At 50.6% G+C, this 16,294-nt stretch overlaps 1 protein-coding gene across 2 annotated transcripts in view; it reads left to right on the plus strand.

The window, feature by feature from the left end:
* The first annotated feature begins 3,257 nt into the window (after nt 1-3,257).
* The window catches only part of CLCN2 (chloride voltage-gated channel 2), a 148,276-nt gene continuing 135,239 nt past the window's right edge, over nt 3,258-16,294 (plus strand). For both annotated transcript variants that reach the window (XM_060242594.1, XM_060242595.1), the window contains exon 1: nt 3,258-3,343. In XM_060242594.1, coding sequence (XP_060098577.1) covers nt 3,290-3,343 — 54 coding nt within the window. In that variant the 5' untranslated portion in view covers nt 3,258-3,289. The remainder of the gene's footprint in view (nt 3,344-16,294) is intronic.

Consider the following 16,294-nt stretch of genomic DNA (forward strand, 5'->3'; position numbering starts at 1 on the left):
CTGTTGGTGGAACCAGCTCCCAGAGGAGGTGAGGGCCCTGCGGAATCTTGAACAGTTCCGCAAGGCCTGTAAAACAGCCCTCTTCCGGTTGGCATACAACTGACCGATACCGGGATGTCTGAATATTTAAACTTATGAACATCAGAATACTTGAAGAACCGACTTAAGGAAGAAGTAGCATAGTATATTGATGTGTGTTTTATGTATTTTTATGTATTTTACTGTATAATCATTAATGTATTTTAAACTGATATACTGTTAGCATTCTGTGTTGTAAGCCGCCCTGAGCCCGCTTTGGTGGGGTAGGGCGGGATATAAATCGAACAAATAAATAAAAGGACAACTCTGCGAGAGTTACGCTGACCCAAGGCCATTCTAGCAGCTGCAAGTGGAGGAGTGGGGAATCAAACCCGGTTCTCCCAGATAAGAGTCCGCACACTTCACCACTACACCAAACTGGCTCTTAATCACTACACCAAACTGGCTCTTAATCACTACACCAAACTGAAAGGAAGGAAAAAAATGGAGGGATGGAGAGGTAGAAAGAAAGCAACTTTAACTTAAAAATGCATTCTCCATGCTGCCAGCTGGCTTAGCTGGAATGCGTGATTTAAAAAGTCAAATGCCTTCTTCAAGCCAGCTGATCGGGTGGTGAAAGAGCCACATGTAGCTCCCAATTTGGCCAACTGTGGAATAAGCTTTCATGGGGAAGCACACTTCATCTCTGACAAAAGCTTATACTGTGAATAAACTTTTGTTGGTTTTGGAGGTGCCACTGGGCTCAAACTTTGTGCTGCTTGCTTCAGACCGTCACGGCTACCCCGTCTGAGTCTACCACACAGGGTTGTAGTAGAGAAGGGAAAACGGAAGAAGGGAAAACCACTTTGGGTGCCCCTTGGGTATAAAAAGCAGGGCATTAAAGATCTATTGAAGCATGTGAAAGGCCGTCACTTAGAGGAGGGCAGGGAGCTGTTCCTGTAGGCAGCAGAGGAGAGGACTCCCAATAATGGGTTTAAGTTACGGGGCAGAAAGATATTGGCTGGATATTAGGAACATTTTCCATACAGTAAGAGCGGTTCAGCAGTGGAATTGGCTGGCCGAGGAGGTGGGGAGCTCCCTCACTGTCCACCTTCGAGCAGCCGCTGGACTAACACTGGTCAGGGATGTTCTAGGTCAGGGGTGGCCCAGTTTGGTGTAGTGGTTAAGTGTGTGGACTCTTACCTGGGAGAACCGGGTTGGATTCCCCACTCCTCCACTTGCACCTGCTGAAGTGGCCTTGAGTCAGCCATAGCTCTCGCAGGAGTTGTCCTTGAAAGGGCAGCTGCTGTGAGAGCCCTCTCCAGCCCCACCCACCTCACAGGGCGTCTGTTGTGGGGAGAGAAGATATAGGAGATTGTAAGCCGCTCTGAGTCTCTGATTCGGAGAGAAAGGGAGGGTATAAATCTGCAGTCTTCTTCAAACTGCGGCTCGGGAGCCACATGTATATATATTGTGTGGCTCTCAAAGCCCCCACTCTCTTTAAATCACTTCCCCGAGCCAGCCAGTGACTTGGAGAATGTATTTAAAGTTAAAGTTACTTTCTTTCCACCGCTCCTTCCCCCCCCCCCCATCTATTTTCCTTCCTTCCGGCTCTCAAACATCTGACATTCATGCGTTGCGGCTCTCAGACATGACATTTATTCTGTGTGGCTCTCACACTAAGCAAGTTTGCCCCCCCCCCCCTCTAGGCTGATCCTGCACTGAGCAGGGAGTTGGACTAGATGGCCTCTATGGCGCCTCTGAACGCAAGGATTCCATCTAAACAACTAAATCCAAGCCCTTCTGCATCCAAAGTCGGACGCTCTGCTACAGATAGCGGGCTGTAAATAAGTGCAGCTCATCTGAACAATGCAGAGATCTGTATCCCTCAGCGAAAATGGATGCACTGTAGCCCACTGAGGTCTCTCACCTTCCCCAAGCTCCATCCCCCAAATCTCCAGGACTTTCCCCACCTGGGCCTGCCCCCCATCCCCTGCCAGTGGCCTACCCCCCCCCCCACGACAGTGTTACCTCTGAGTTAGCGTGAGCTAGCTCACAGATTTGTACCCCCTGGCTCACACATTTTTGTCTCAGCTCAGGAAAAATGGCCCCAGAGCACACTCATTTCTTCAGTCGCTCACAACTTTAATACCAAGGCAGAAGCTCACCCAGTAGAATTTTTGCTCACAAGACTTTGCAGCTTAGAGGGGAACGTTGCCCCAGGAGTAAACCCCACGGCAATACGGTGTACCGGATTCCTCGTCTGATGAAGTGTGCTTAGAGAGCACACGAAAGCTTACTTTCTGAAGAAAACTGTCATTGTACCATTTTGTATTTCAAACCACTGCCTAACAAATAATTTTACTTCACTGTCATTGGTTCTTTCTATGCCCCGTGGCGCACAGTGGTAAAGCAGCAGTACCGTGGTCTGAACTCTCTGCTTACGACCTGAGTTCGATCCCAGCGGAAGCTGGATTCAGGCAGCCGGCCCATCTTTCCGAGGTCGGTCAAATGAGTCCCCAGCTTGCTGGGGGGAAAGTGTAAAAGACTGAAGAAGGCCATGGCAAACCACCCCGTCAAAAGCCTGCCGTGAAAACGTTGTGAAAGCAACGTCACCCCAGAGTCAAAAACGACTGGCGCTCGCACAGGGGACCTTTCCTTTCCTTTTTCATTGGTTCCTAAATCTGTACCATGTTGCATTCTGGGCCCCTGCCTACCAGCTCTGTATGGCTCTGCTCAACTATGTACGGCTTTGCTCATTGTGCTGGATTCCTCGTCTGATGAGCACACGAAAGCTTGCGTTCTAAATAACACTTGGTTGGTCTTAAAGGTGCCCCTTGACTCCCGCTTTGCTCAGCTGCTTCAAACCAACGCGGCTGCCCGCTTGAATAAAACCTAAGTTGGTCTTAAAGGCGACACTTGACTCCTAGTTTGTTCTTCCACTGCGCCAATGCGCCTTGCTTCAGCAGGCATACACACCCGAATCCCTTTGCACCTTTGTAGGATCCGGGCTGGTGAAAAGAGGGGAGGACGTGGCGGTCCGGCCAGCCCCCCCCCCCGGGCCGGGGCGTCTTCTGGTGCGCAGGCGGAGCGCGGCCCGTCCCGGGCCCTCCTCTCCTCTCCGGCCTGCCCCGTCTCGGCCAGACCCGCCCAGCGGCGCAGGAGGAGGCGTGGTGGGGAGAAGGGGAAGAGAGGCGCAGAGGCCGAGCGAGGGAGCGAGAGAGCGGCCGGAGAGGAGGAGCGGCGAGGGCGCGGGGCGCTGCTGGCCGGGATGGCGGCGGACGGCGGCCTGGAGCAGCGGGCGCTGCAGTACGAGCAGACGCTGGTGAGTGAGCCGGCCGAGGAGCGAGGGAAGGAGGCTGCCGGGAGGGCGCCTGGGCGGTCCTTGCTCGCTCCCTTCCCTTCCTTCCTTCCTTGCCTCTCGCCCGCCTGCCTTCTGCAGCTGCCCCGCGACGGGACTGGCTTTTGCTCCGGCACCTGTTTTCGGCCTTGGCGCTGCGGGAAGGACAGCGCGCCTCTGCTCGTGCACAGAGCGCTTCCCCCCCTTTCCCGAGACTGCATGCATCAGCGTCTCTGCTCGTGGGGAGAGTGCCTTTCTCAGGCTGCGTGCATCGGTGCCTCTGCTCATGCACAGAGTGCGTTGCCTGCCTTCCCTAGACTGTATGCATCAGCGTCTCTGCTCGTGGGCAGAGTGCCTTTCTCAGGCTGCGTGCTTCTGCTTATGCACAGAGTGCCTTTCTCAGGCTGCGTGCATCGGTGCCTCTGCTCGTGCATAGAGTGCTAGCCTCTCCCCAACTTCCCTAGACTGCATTCTTCAACGTCTCTGCTCGTAGGCAGAGTGCCTTTCCCAGGCTGCGTTAATCGGGGCCTCTGCTCATGCACAGGGTGCGTTCCTCACCTTCCCTAGACTGCATGCATCTGCGTCTCTGCTCATGGACAGAGTGCCTTTTCCAGGCTGCGTGCATCGGGGCTTCTGTTCATGCACAGAGTGCTTTCCCCGCCTTCCCTAGACTGCATGCCTCGGCGTTTCTGCTCATGGGTAGAGCGCCTTTCCTGGGCTGCATGCATCGGTGCCTCTGCTCATGCATGGAGTGCTTTCCCCCGCCTTCCTTAGACTGCATGCCTCAGGGCTCATGTGCAAAGAACCCCTTTCCGGCAGTCTCCGGGTCGCGTTTGTAGGCCCTCTTAAAAAGAATCCTGAAAGTGCCTCTGAGCATATGCAGAATCCTTTTTCCCCCACCACCAAGGAGAAGGGGATGGTGGGACGCTCTCCCCCTGGAAGGGCTTGCAAGAAGGCGCCGTTGGGGTTCGGTTTTATGAAGGCGTAGAAGGGAGCGTTCTTGTTTATGGCTTTTCTGGCGTTGCACATAGATTGTGTACCCAGAGCTGAGAGCCGCTGGTGTGGGGCTTTGCCACACTTAGGGCGAGAGCATGTATGGGCATAGAGAGCTTCTGAAAAAGGCATTTAGTGATGTGCTGTTCCCAGCGGGAGCTTCCCAGACGGCTGGCATGGCAGCCGGGGGTCTCTGGTTCAGCTGCAGGCTGGGGACCCAGGGTTGCCAATCTCCAGGGGGGGGCTGGAGGTCCCCCAAATTACAGCTCATTTCCAGACCAGTGATCGGGTCCCTTGGAAAAAATGACAGATTTGCCCCCGTGGTGGTGGTGGGGGATCTTTGGCATTATGTAGCGCTGAGTATAATGCCCTCCCCAGCTTCCACTCCCAAATCTCCAGGAATATCCCAAACTGGAGTTGGCAACCTGATGGAGCGGTGGAGGCATGCAAAGAAAGGGTTTGGGTTCCTTAACAAAGCCAGGATAATAGGAGTGTCCGACTAAAATCTGGGAGAGCTGAGTTCAAATCTGCACTAGTTGAGTGGCATGGAGGTCAGTCAGTCATAGAATCATAAAGGTGGAAGGGATCCTCAGGGTCATCTAGTCCAACCCCCTGCACAATGCAAGCAACTCACAAACACCACCCCCTAAATTCACAGGATCCACATTGCTGTCAGATGGCCATCTATACATCCCCCTAAATTCACAGGATCCACATTGCTGTCAGATGGCCATCCAACCTCTTTTGAAAAACCTCCAAGGAAGGAGAGCCCACCACCTCCCGAGGAAGCCTGTTCCACTGAGGAATCGCTCTAACTCTCAGGAAGTTCTTCCTAATGTTGAGCCGGAAACTCTTTTGATTTAATTTCAACCCATTGGTTCTGGTCCTACCTTCCAGGGCCACAGAAAACAATTTCTCACCATCCTCTATATCAGGGGTCCCCAACCCCCGGTCCATGGACCAGTACCGGTTCATGGCCTGTTGGCAACCGGGCCATGAGTTGTATAATTATTTCATTATATATTACAATGCAGTAATAATAAGAAGAAGACATTGGATTTATATCCTGCCCTCCGCAAGTGGAGGAGTGGGAAATCAAACCCGGTTCTCTCAGATAAGAGTCCGCACACTTAACCACCACACCAAAATAAAGTGCACAATTGTATCATCTCCAAACCATTGCCCCCGCCGCCTCCAGTCCATGGAAAAATTGTCTTCCGCAAAACCGGTCCATAGTGCCAAAAAGGTCGGGGACCACTGCTCTACATGACAGCCCTTCAAGAACTTGAAGATGGTGATCATATCACCTCTCAGCCTCCTCTCCAGGCTAAACATGCCCAGCTCCTTCAACCTTTCCTCAAAGGACTTGGTCTCCAGACCCTCACCATCTTCGACGCCCTCCTCTGGACCCGTTCCAGCTGGTCTATATTCTTCTTAAAATGTGGTGCCCAAAGCTGAACACAATACTCCAGAGGAGGTCTTACCAGAACAGAGCAGTTGTGGTCTTTCAGCCTAAGCCATTTTCTTATTTAGAAAAAAATTTAACGCCACCTCTTCAGGAACCCGCTCACCTTATGAAATAAGCTGAATTTGGGGGGGGGGGGGGGACACGACTCTGACTTCCTTATGGTCCAAACGCACTGAGGGAGGCGAAAAAGAGAATCTCACAGCACTAGAGTGAATGCTAGAAGATATTGGATTTATATCCTGCCCTATACAGACAAACACAAATGTATTTTTTAAAAAAAACTTAAAAACGCTAGCACTCATTGGTCTTAAAGGTGCTTTCTTTGTATTTCTCCCATGGGATCCAGAGAACTGGGCAAAGGAAGCTCTGGCTCTTTCCTTCCTCCCCCGGGGGGCCAGGAGGGGGAAGAGCCTCAGCCAATAGAAGGAAGAGAGGCTTGGCTCAGTAGCTCTGCTGTGCAATTGCGAGAGCCTGGCAAAGCAAGCTCTCCCTCCCCTCCCTTTCCTCCCCAAGGGAGGAGCCTCAGCCAATGGAGAAAATAGGTTTTGCTCTGTAGCTCTGTGCAGTTGAGCAAGCCTTACAAAGCAAGCTGTTATGCAGAAGGAAGCAAGAGAAAGGGAGAAGGAAGCAGATGACAGCCAGTTGCTCGGGGGCTTGATTCGGCCCCCGAACTGCATGTTCGGCATCCCTGGTCTAGTCCAACCCCCTGCTCAAGGCAAGATCCGCCTCGAGCATCCCTGATGAGTGCTTGTCCGGCCACTGCTAAAGAGGGCATGACGAGGTGGCAGGACTACCAAAGACGGGCATTGCCCAAGAGTGGCTTTTTTTTTTCCTGCAGCTTTTAGCAGAAGGGGTGGCTCTTGCAGCAGGTGATGATTTATAGGTGCAATTGTCACCATCTATATAAAACTCAGGAAGGGCGGGGGGGGGGCATAGCTCAGCGGGAGGTCATGCGTTTGGCATGCACGGGGTTTCGGGTTCGGTCCCTGGCACTGCCGCTGGGAAGGAAGGAACTCGGCCAGGGAAGCTGGGGTGGGACCTCGCCTGGAGGCCTTGGCGAACCGCTCCTGTTTGGAGCGGACCACGCTGGGCCTGAACCAGCATCAGATAGCTCGGTGTGTTCAGGGCCGGCCCTGCCGCTAGGCGAACTAGGTGACTACCTAGGGCGCTGGCCTTCGGGGGGCACCGAATTGGGCGCCTCCGTGAGACTCAGTAACGTTAGCAGTGCAGGGGGTGTGCGCGCCAGAAGTTAACCTTGCCTTGGGTGCCAGACAGTAATGGTACAACTCTGGATTCTCCCTTATTTTGTGACACATTAAATGGGTGGAAGGGAAGGCGGCGTGGTATAACCTGATCTCAGAGATCAAGAGCCAGTTTGGTGTCATGGTTAAGTGCGCGGACTCTTATCTGGGAAAACCGGGTTTGATTCCCCACTCCTCCGCTTGCACCTGCTGGAATGGCCTTGGGTCAGCCATAGCTCTTGCAGAGTTGTCCTTGAAAGGGCAGCTGCTGTAAGAGCTCTCTCAGCCCCACCCACCCCTCAGGGTGTCTGTTGTGGGGGAGGAAGGTAAAGGAGATGGTGAGCTGCTCTGAGACTCTTGAGTGGAGGGCGGAATATAAATCCAATGTCGTCGTCGTCTTCTTCTGCAAAACCTCCAGCATCATGTCTCACGGAGTGCCTCTGGGTAGCCAGCAACAGGATAGAGAGGTCAAGGCCTTCCCCTGGTGTTGCCTGTTGGTTCTGGGATTCAGAATATGAGTGCCTTTGGATGTGGGGTTCCCCTCAGTCACCATGGCTAGGAGCCACAGATAGATTTATCCTCCATGTATCTATCTAATCCCCTTTGAAAGCTGTTTCTTCCTGTAGCCTCTGGCAGCAAATCCCACATTTTCAGCGCTCTCTGTGTAAAGTTGCATTTCCTTTTGTCTGTCTTGAAATTTCTGCCAGTCAGCTTCTAGGGTTGCCCGGTCCAATTCAAGAAATATCTGGGGACTTTGGGGGTGGAGCCAGGAGCAAGGTTGGGACAAGCATAATTAAACTCCAAAGGGAGTTCTGGCCATCATATTTAAAGGGACCGCACACCTTTTAAATGTCTTCCTTCCATTGGAAATAATGAAAGATAGGATTATCTTTTTGGGGGGCTCATGGAATTGGGCCCCCTGGTCCAATCTTTTTGAAACTTGGAGGGTGTTTTGAGGAGAGGCATGGGATGCTATACTGCAAATTTGGTGCCTCTACCTAAAACACCCAGCCCTCTAGAGCCTCAGAAACCCACGGATCAATGTTCCATTATACACAGGGGTGGCCAAGGGTAGCTCTCCAGATGTTTTTTTTTTTGCCTACAACTCCCATCAGCCCCAGCCATTGGCCATGCTGGCTGGGGCTGATGGGAGTTGTAGGCAAAAAAAACATGTGGAGAGCTACACTTGGCCACCCCCGCCCTGTAGGAATCAGTCTCCATAGGGAATAACGGAGTGCCCAGCAGGCGTTTCCCTTCCTGCTTTCTGATGACCCTAAAGTGGGGGGAGGGCCTCCAAATTGGGGGATCCCCTGCCCCCACCTGGGGATTGAGCAACCAAAAACCTCCGAAGGTAGATGATCATTTAATCAAGCGTCTCTTTACAAAGTTCCACACACAAACACATAGATCAGTTTCACAGTAGCACTGGCGTATCCTGAAATCCCACGCAGAGTCGATCGCGACGGGATTGTTGACTTGTAACTCCTGTTTCATTCACCGATTTCTTCATGCTTGGGATTTACTATGAAACTCAGAAATCTACTCTGTATGGGATTTCAAGATATACCAGTCCCACTGTGAAACTATGTATTTGTGTGTGGAACTTTTTAAAAAGTCACTGGGTTGATTAAATTTTCAATACCTAGGATGGATATTGCAGCCTAGTAATTTTGATCGCATATACCTTTGGAGGTTTTCGGTCACCCTCCTGGGGATTGGCAACTCTGTCAGCTTCATTGGATGCCCTCGAGTCCTAGTATTTGGGGAGAGGGAGATGAAGTTCTCTTTGTCAACTCACTTAAAACTTTGTTGGTCTTAAAGGTGCTGCTGGACTCCTGCTTTGTCCCATCTCTTCTAAAAGGTCAAGGCAGTCCCCTGTGGAAGCACCAGTCGTTTCCGACTCTGGGGTGACATTGCTTTCACAACATTTTCCCGGCAGACCTTTTACAAGGTGGTTTGCCATTGCCTTCCCCAATCATCTACACTCCCCCCCCCCCAGCAAGCTGGAGACTCATTTTACCGACCTCGGAAGGATAGAAGGCTGAGTCAACCTTGAGCTGGCTACCTGAACCCAGCTTCCGCCAGGATTGAACTCAGGTCGTGAGCAGAGCTTAGGACTGCAGTACTGCAGCTTACCACTCTGCGCCGCGGGGCTCTCCATCTCTTCTACTCTGTGCATAATCCCACTTGCCCAGAATGTCCCTTTCTGGGATTGCCGTAAATTGGCTGTGAGTAGATGACCCTTTACACTCACACACGTAGAATGGCAGAGGGACTACTGCCCAAATAGAGTCAGATGCCGCTTTCCTGGCTGGGCTTCCCTGCCCTCCCTCCTTCTCCCGCTTCAAACCTGCATGCTAAATTCTCTGCTCGCAAATGAAGCTTTTCTATCGCTTGGCTCGTTTATCTGCCTCCTGTCTGTTTCTGCTTTCCTCACCTTGTCCACAGACACAATCCCCCATTAACTTCCCTCAAACGTTCCCTGGCAGTTTTCCCCCAGCGGCGCATTGCTAGTGTTCCCTCTAAACTGAGTTCGTGCGAGCTAGCTCACGGTTTTTTAGCCTCCAGCTCACATGTTTTTCCCTTCGCTCAGGAAAAATGGCCCCAGAGCAAACTAATGGATGTGACGGCTCACAATTTTAATGCCGGTAGCTCACAAAGTAGAATTTTTGCTCATAAGACTCCACAGCTTAGAGCAGGGGTGACCAAACTCGCTTAACATAAGAGCCACAGAGAATAGATGTTAGATGTTTGAGAGCCACAGGGCGAGGGAGGGAGGCAAACAGAAGGGGGAGGGGAGGCGAGGTGGAAAGAGAGCAACTTCAAATGTATTCTCCAAGCCACTGGCTGGCTTGGAGAAATGATTTAAAGAGACAAATGCCTTCTCCAAGCTGGCTGACAGGGCAGTGAGGGCTTGTAGAACTGCACAACTTGTGTGAAAGAGCCACATGTGGCTTGGGAGCCACAGTTTGGCCACCCTTGGCTTAGAGGGAGCATTGCTGGAGACCCTCCATCGGGCCAACAGAGGGAAGCTCCTTTAATGTTGCTTTGTGGCCGGTCTTTCCAGCATGGAGATGGTGTGGCCGTTCCACAGTGCCCGGCCCCTCTCCTTTCCCGCTGTCCTGCCTCAACAGCCTCCAGGGGGGGCCTGGAGATCTCCCACTATTACAACTGGTCTCCAGGTGACAGAGATCAGTTCCCTTGGAGGAAGGGTTATGACATCACTTCCCTGCTGAGATCCCTCCCCAAGCCCTGCCCTTCCTAGACTCCACTCCCCAATCTCCAGGGTCTAATCTGGGAGAACGGGGTTTGATTCCCCACTCCTCCACATGCAGCCAGCTGGTTGATAGGGTTGCCAAGTCTTTCAAGAAATATCTGGGGACTTTGGAGGTGGAGCCCAGAGACATTGGGGGTGGGGCCAGGAGGAAGGTTGTGATAAGCACAATTGAACTCCAAAGGGAGTTCTGGCCATCACATTTCAAGGGACTGCACACCGTTTAAATGCCTTTCCTCCACTGGAAATAATGAAGGATAGGGGTACCTTCTTTTGGGGCTCATAGAACTGGACCCCCTGGTCCACTCCTTTTGAAACTTGGAGGGTACTTTGGGGAGAGACACTGGATGCTATGCTGAAAATTTGGTGCCTCTACCTTAAAAAAACAGCCCCAGATACCTGCAGATCAATTCTCCATTATTCCCTATGGGAATTGTTCTCCATAAGGAATAATGAAGTGCCCAGAAGACCTTTCCCCCCCTCCCCCACAGAGACCCAGTTTGGTGTAGCGGTAAAGCGTGCGGACGCTTATCTGGGAGAACCGGGTTTGATTCCCCACTCCTCCACTTGCACCTGCTGGACTGGCCTTGGATCAGCCATAGCTCTGGCAGAGCCAGTTTGGTGTAGTGGTTAAGTGTGTGGACTCTTATCTGAGAGAACTGGGTTTGATTCCCCACTCCTCCACTTAAAGCTGCTGGAATGGCCTTGGGTCAGCCATAGCTCTGGCAGAGCCAGTTTGGTGTAGTGGTTAAGTGTGCGGACTCTTATCTGGAAGAACCGGGTTTGATTCCCCACTCCTCCACTTGCACCTGCTGGACTGGCCTTGGATCAGCCATAGCTCTGGCAGAGCCAGTTTGGTGTAGTGGTTAAGTGTGCGGACTCTTATCTGGAAGAACCGGGTTTGATTCCCCACTCCTCCCCTTGCACCTGCTGGACTGGCCTTGGATCAGCCATAGCTCTGGCAGAGCCAGTTTGGTGTAGTGGTTAAGTGTGCGGACTCTTTTTTTTTTTTGCAAATAAAATGGACCTTTATTTAAAGCTTGTTTACAGTACAAAATACAAAAAAAAAATAATAATAACTGGTCGAGACATACACCCACTACCACCACCACCACCTTCCCCACCCCACCACCAAGAGTCTACGGAGTATAACCAAAACATAAATTCAGGTTTCTCATTTCAATTCCTGCACTTTTTATCCAAAGATACAGTGGGTTCCATATTTCTTTAGTATTTTGAAAAGGTTGCCCCTTCAGCTTCATTGTTAAGATATCTAATTCTACTGACTCTAGTAACTTTTGTATAAACTCATCTCTTCTTGGGGTTTCAACCACCTTCCAGTATCTAGCATAAAGAATTCGGGCTATAGTGGCAATATATAGCAAACGTTTTTTTTCTAGTTTGGAAGTTTTCCCTTTTATTATGCCTAGCAAATAAAACTCTGGTGTATGTGGAAGGTTTATCTGAAAAATATTTTGGCTCCAAGTATAGACCTGGGCCCAATACTTTTTTGCAAGGGTACACTGCCACCAAATATGGAATAGGGTTCCTTTCACCTTACCGCACTTCCAACACTTATCGGAATAGCTTGGGTAGATCTTAGCTAACCTCTCTGGGGTCAAGTACCATCTATAGGCTAACTTGTAAAGGTTTTCTTTGAATTCATTGGCTGTGATTAGTTGGAGATTGTGCTTCCAAATATTTTCCCACTCTTCCAGTTCCATATTATATCCGAAGTCGCTAAGCCACCTAATCCAGCTCTCTTTGACTATTTCATCTTGCATTTTTTCTCTTAAAAGCCAGTCATAGATTTTGGATATCAATTTTTGCCCATCGTACATTTTCATATCTAGGTCGTTGGGCTTTCTATAAAAGCCTATTTTCCTATCTGCCTGAAACTTCGAATTAATTTGTATTTTGGTCCACCAATCTAATTGGGTGTCTTCTAAAATTAGGTTATGAGTGGTGTCTAACAGGCAGTTGTAGTTATAAATAGTTTCCCATGAGTAAAGATTTGGGTGTTGGGATGCTTCGACTGGAGAAAGCCAGAGAGGGGTCTGTGCATACGCCACTTTCCTTGTTTCACTCCATACCTTATATATCGATTTCCTAATGACATGGCGAAGGAAGATGCTGTTTTTTAATGGGGGCTGGTACCATATATATGAGTGCCAGCCCCTAGTTAAGCCTGCCCCCTCTAGCAACAATAGTCTCTTATTTTCCAGGAGCAACCATTCCTTTACCCAAGCGAGGCAGCAGGCTTTATAGTATATTCTCCAGTCCGGTAATGCTAACCCTCCTCTGAGTTTGCTATCTTGAAGGGTTTTCAACTTGATTCTTGGTCTTTTACTTTGCCAGATAAAAGCTGATATCATCTTGTCCAGTTGTAAAAAGAAAGTCTGGGGGAGTGAGATGGGAATCGTCTGGAATAAGAAAAGTATTCTGGGGAGTATATTCATTTTGATAGAGGCTATTCTCCCCAATAGGGAGATTTGTAGATCCTTCCATCTGCTCAAATCAGTTTGTATTTCCTTTAAAATCTTATCATAGTTATCTTTCTGTAAGGTTCTCAGATTACTCGTCACTCTAATGCCTAGGTATTTTACTTTCTTCTCCCATCGAAAGCCGGATTTATTTTCCAAGTGTGCGGACTCTTATCTGAGAGAACTGGGTTTGATTCCCCACTCCTCCACTTAAAGCTGCTGGAATGGCCTTGGGTCAGCCATAGCTCTGGCAGAGCCAGTTTGGTGTAGTGGTTAAGTGCGCAGACTCTTATCTGGGAGAACCGGGTTTGATTCCCCGCTCCTCCACTTGCACCTGCTCGAATGGCCGTGGTCAGCCATAGTTATCACAGAACTTGTCCTTGAAAGGGCAGCTGCTGTGAGAGCCCTCTCAGCCCCACCCACCTCACAGGGTGTCTGTTGTGGGGAAGGAAGATAAAGGAGATTGTGAGCCGCTTTGAGACTCTTGAGTTGAGTTGAGGGTGGAATATAAATTCCAATGTCGTCGTCATCTTCTTCTTTCTGATGACCCTGAAGCAGGGGGAGGGCCTCCAGACCAGAAAGTGCCCTCGAGTCATGGGAACAGAAGAGAAGCCATGTTGGATCAGGCCAGCGGCCCATCTAGTCCGACACTCTGTGCCACACAGTGGCCAAAACCCAGATGCAGCCGTGACCCTGTAGGGTTTTCAAGGCAAGAGATGAACAGAAACGCTTCGCCTTTGCCTGCCTCCACGTCCCGACCAGTATTCCCTCGAAGCTGAGTGTGAGCTAGCTCCCAATTTCTTCACCTCCGGCTCGCACATTTTTGGCTTAGCTCAAGAAAAATGGCCCCAGAGCAAAGTAATTGATGCAGTAGCTCACAACTTACATGCCAGTAGCTCACAAAGTAGGATTTTTGCTCACAGGACTCCACGGCTTAGAGCAGAGATGGCCATACTGAGGCTCAGGAGCCACATGTGGCTCTTTTACATATATTGTGTGGCTCTCGAACCCTCCTTCCCCCCACTGCCCTATTGGCCTGCTTGGAGAAGGCATTCCTCTCTTTAAAAAACTTCTCCGAGCCAAGCCAGCTGGTGGCTTGGAGAATGCACTTAAAGTCAAAGTTGCTCTCTTTGCCCCTCTCCCCCCCTCCCCCATTTATTTGCCTGCCCTGCCTTCCTGCCTTGCAGCTCTCCAAGATCTCACGTTCATATCTTGCAGCTCTCAAACATCTGAAATTCATATCTTGCGGCGGTCAAGCGGCTCTTACATTAAACAAGTTTGGCCACCCCCGGCTTAGAGGGAACATTGGCGGTCTTCATCCAAGTACGAAGCGGGATTGACCCCGCTTCGTTCCGTGCCCTGATTGAGCTTGGGCTATTTGGTGGTCGAAAATGCTGTCAGGTTGCAGCCGGACTGTATCTTCTTTGGCTTCTGCTTTGGGGGTGGGTCACTTCCGATCTGCTTTATTTCTGCTCTGCCACACTCCTCCCAAAGAAGTCCCAGTATTTGCCTGAAAAGATGAATGCAAGACTGACAATTAAAAAGTTGCCCGCTCGTATGCAAATGTAGGACAATCTCCCCATTGGAACAGCACAAAACTAGGCTGAACAGAAGAGCGCCTTCACAAACGGAAGGTATTGTTTGATGGCTGAGCCGGACTGAAGTTAGAGAAAAGATCCTTCAAGATAGCAGCTTCGGTTTCTAAAGGATCCAGTTTCCTGCAGCATTTAGGTCTGCTTTCCCCTGTGAAGAAGAACGCAGATTTATACCCCACCCTTCTCTCTGAATCAGATCTTTAATTCCACACTAGGCTTTTAATCTTGGTTTAACTCTGTAACCCAAGCTGACGTTCAGCACTAAAATAATAGAATCATAGAGTCATAAAGTTGGTTTCTCTGATTCTAGTGCAGAGTGTCAGTTTGGGGACAGAGTTAAACCAGGATGAAAGCTCCTTTACCTTCCTCCCCCGCAACAGACACCCTGTGAGGTGGGTGGGGCTGGAGAGGGCTCTCCCAGCAGCTGCCCTTTCAAGGACAACCTCTGCCAGAGCTGTGGCTGACCCAAGGCCATGCCAGCAGCTGCGAGTGGAGGAGAGGGGAATCAAACCCGGTTCTCCCAGATAAGAGTCCGCACACTTAACCGCTGCACCAAACTGGCTCTCTGAGCAGTTGTCTCTTTATAAATACGGCATCCAAGGATGGCTGCCATGTGTGAATGGGCAGCTGCAGGCATAAAATGTCTTTAGGTAGCCAGATGTCTGCTGGCACGCAAGACTTGCCATCGGAGCCGGTTCATCCTGAGCCTGGTATGCACGTGTGCGAGATCCCACTTGGGTACTGGCCTGTGCACTCTCAGCCTAGCCTACCTCGTAGGGTCATTGTGCGGATAAAATGGAGGAAAGGAGAACATAAGCCGCTTTGGGCTGCATTGGGGACCTGCAGTCAATAAATGATTGCGGTAAGTAAATAATGAATAGTATACCAAGATTCCCTCGGAAAGCATTGGGTCTGTTGTGGCACAAGTGTTCTTCTAGGGACTGTATGTGCTGGGTCATAATCTTTGTGTGTTAGTCAGCAGGGACTGATATAGCCTATGGAGTGGTAGCGTCTTATAGTGGTTTACCAAAAAATTCCATCTATGTAGAAAGCGAGCCTTTCAGGGAGGAGGAGGAGAAGAGATTGGATTTGTACCCCACCCTTCACTCGGAGTCTCAGGGCGGCTTGCAGTCTCTTTTCCCTTCCTCTCCCCACAACAGACACCCTGTGAGGGAGGTGGAGCTGAGAAAGCTCAGAGAGAACTTCCCTAGAGAGGAACAGCTCGGAGAGAACTTGCAACTGACCCAAGGTCACTCCAGCAGCTGCAGATGAAGGAGCGGGAAATCCAGTTCTGTCCTCCAGATTAGAGTCCACGCTCTACACTAGCTCTAACTGGAGGAGGGTAGCTTAAAACTCCTTCCCCACCCCCACTGCTGGTCAGGTCGTTTTCAACTTGCTATTAGGCAAAAGTCCTTATGGAAGGCAGGGCTTCTTTTTTTTTGTAGCGGGAACTCCTTTGCCTATTAGGCCGCACCCCCCTGATGTAGCCAGTCCTCCAAGAGCTTACAGGGCTCTTTGTACAGGGCCTACTGCCAACTCCAGGCGGATTGGCTACATCAGGAGAGTGCGACCTAATATGCAAAGGAGTACTGGCTAAAAACACCTGCACAAACACCTAAAAACAAAGGAACACTATTTCCAGGACTTCCCCCAGTCCAATGGCAAAATCAGAAGGTTGCCAGTTTCCAGGTGGGGTCTGAAGATCTCCCGGATCAGTTTCCCCCGGAGACAGTGGGTGTTTCAGAGGGTGGATCCTGCCTCGGTTGGTAATCGCAGAAAGGATGCCAGGCTCCAGGGGGGACTGGAGATTCCCCAGAATTCCTGCCCATCTCCAGGCTACAGAGATCAGTCCCCCCTCCCTTCCCGGAGAACATGGCTGCTT

Source organism: Heteronotia binoei, chromosome 6 (genome assembly GCF_032191835.1).
Source record: "Heteronotia binoei isolate CCM8104 ecotype False Entrance Well chromosome 6, APGP_CSIRO_Hbin_v1, whole genome shotgun sequence".
Lineage (NCBI taxonomy): Eukaryota > Metazoa > Chordata > Lepidosauria > Squamata > Gekkonidae > Heteronotia > Heteronotia binoei.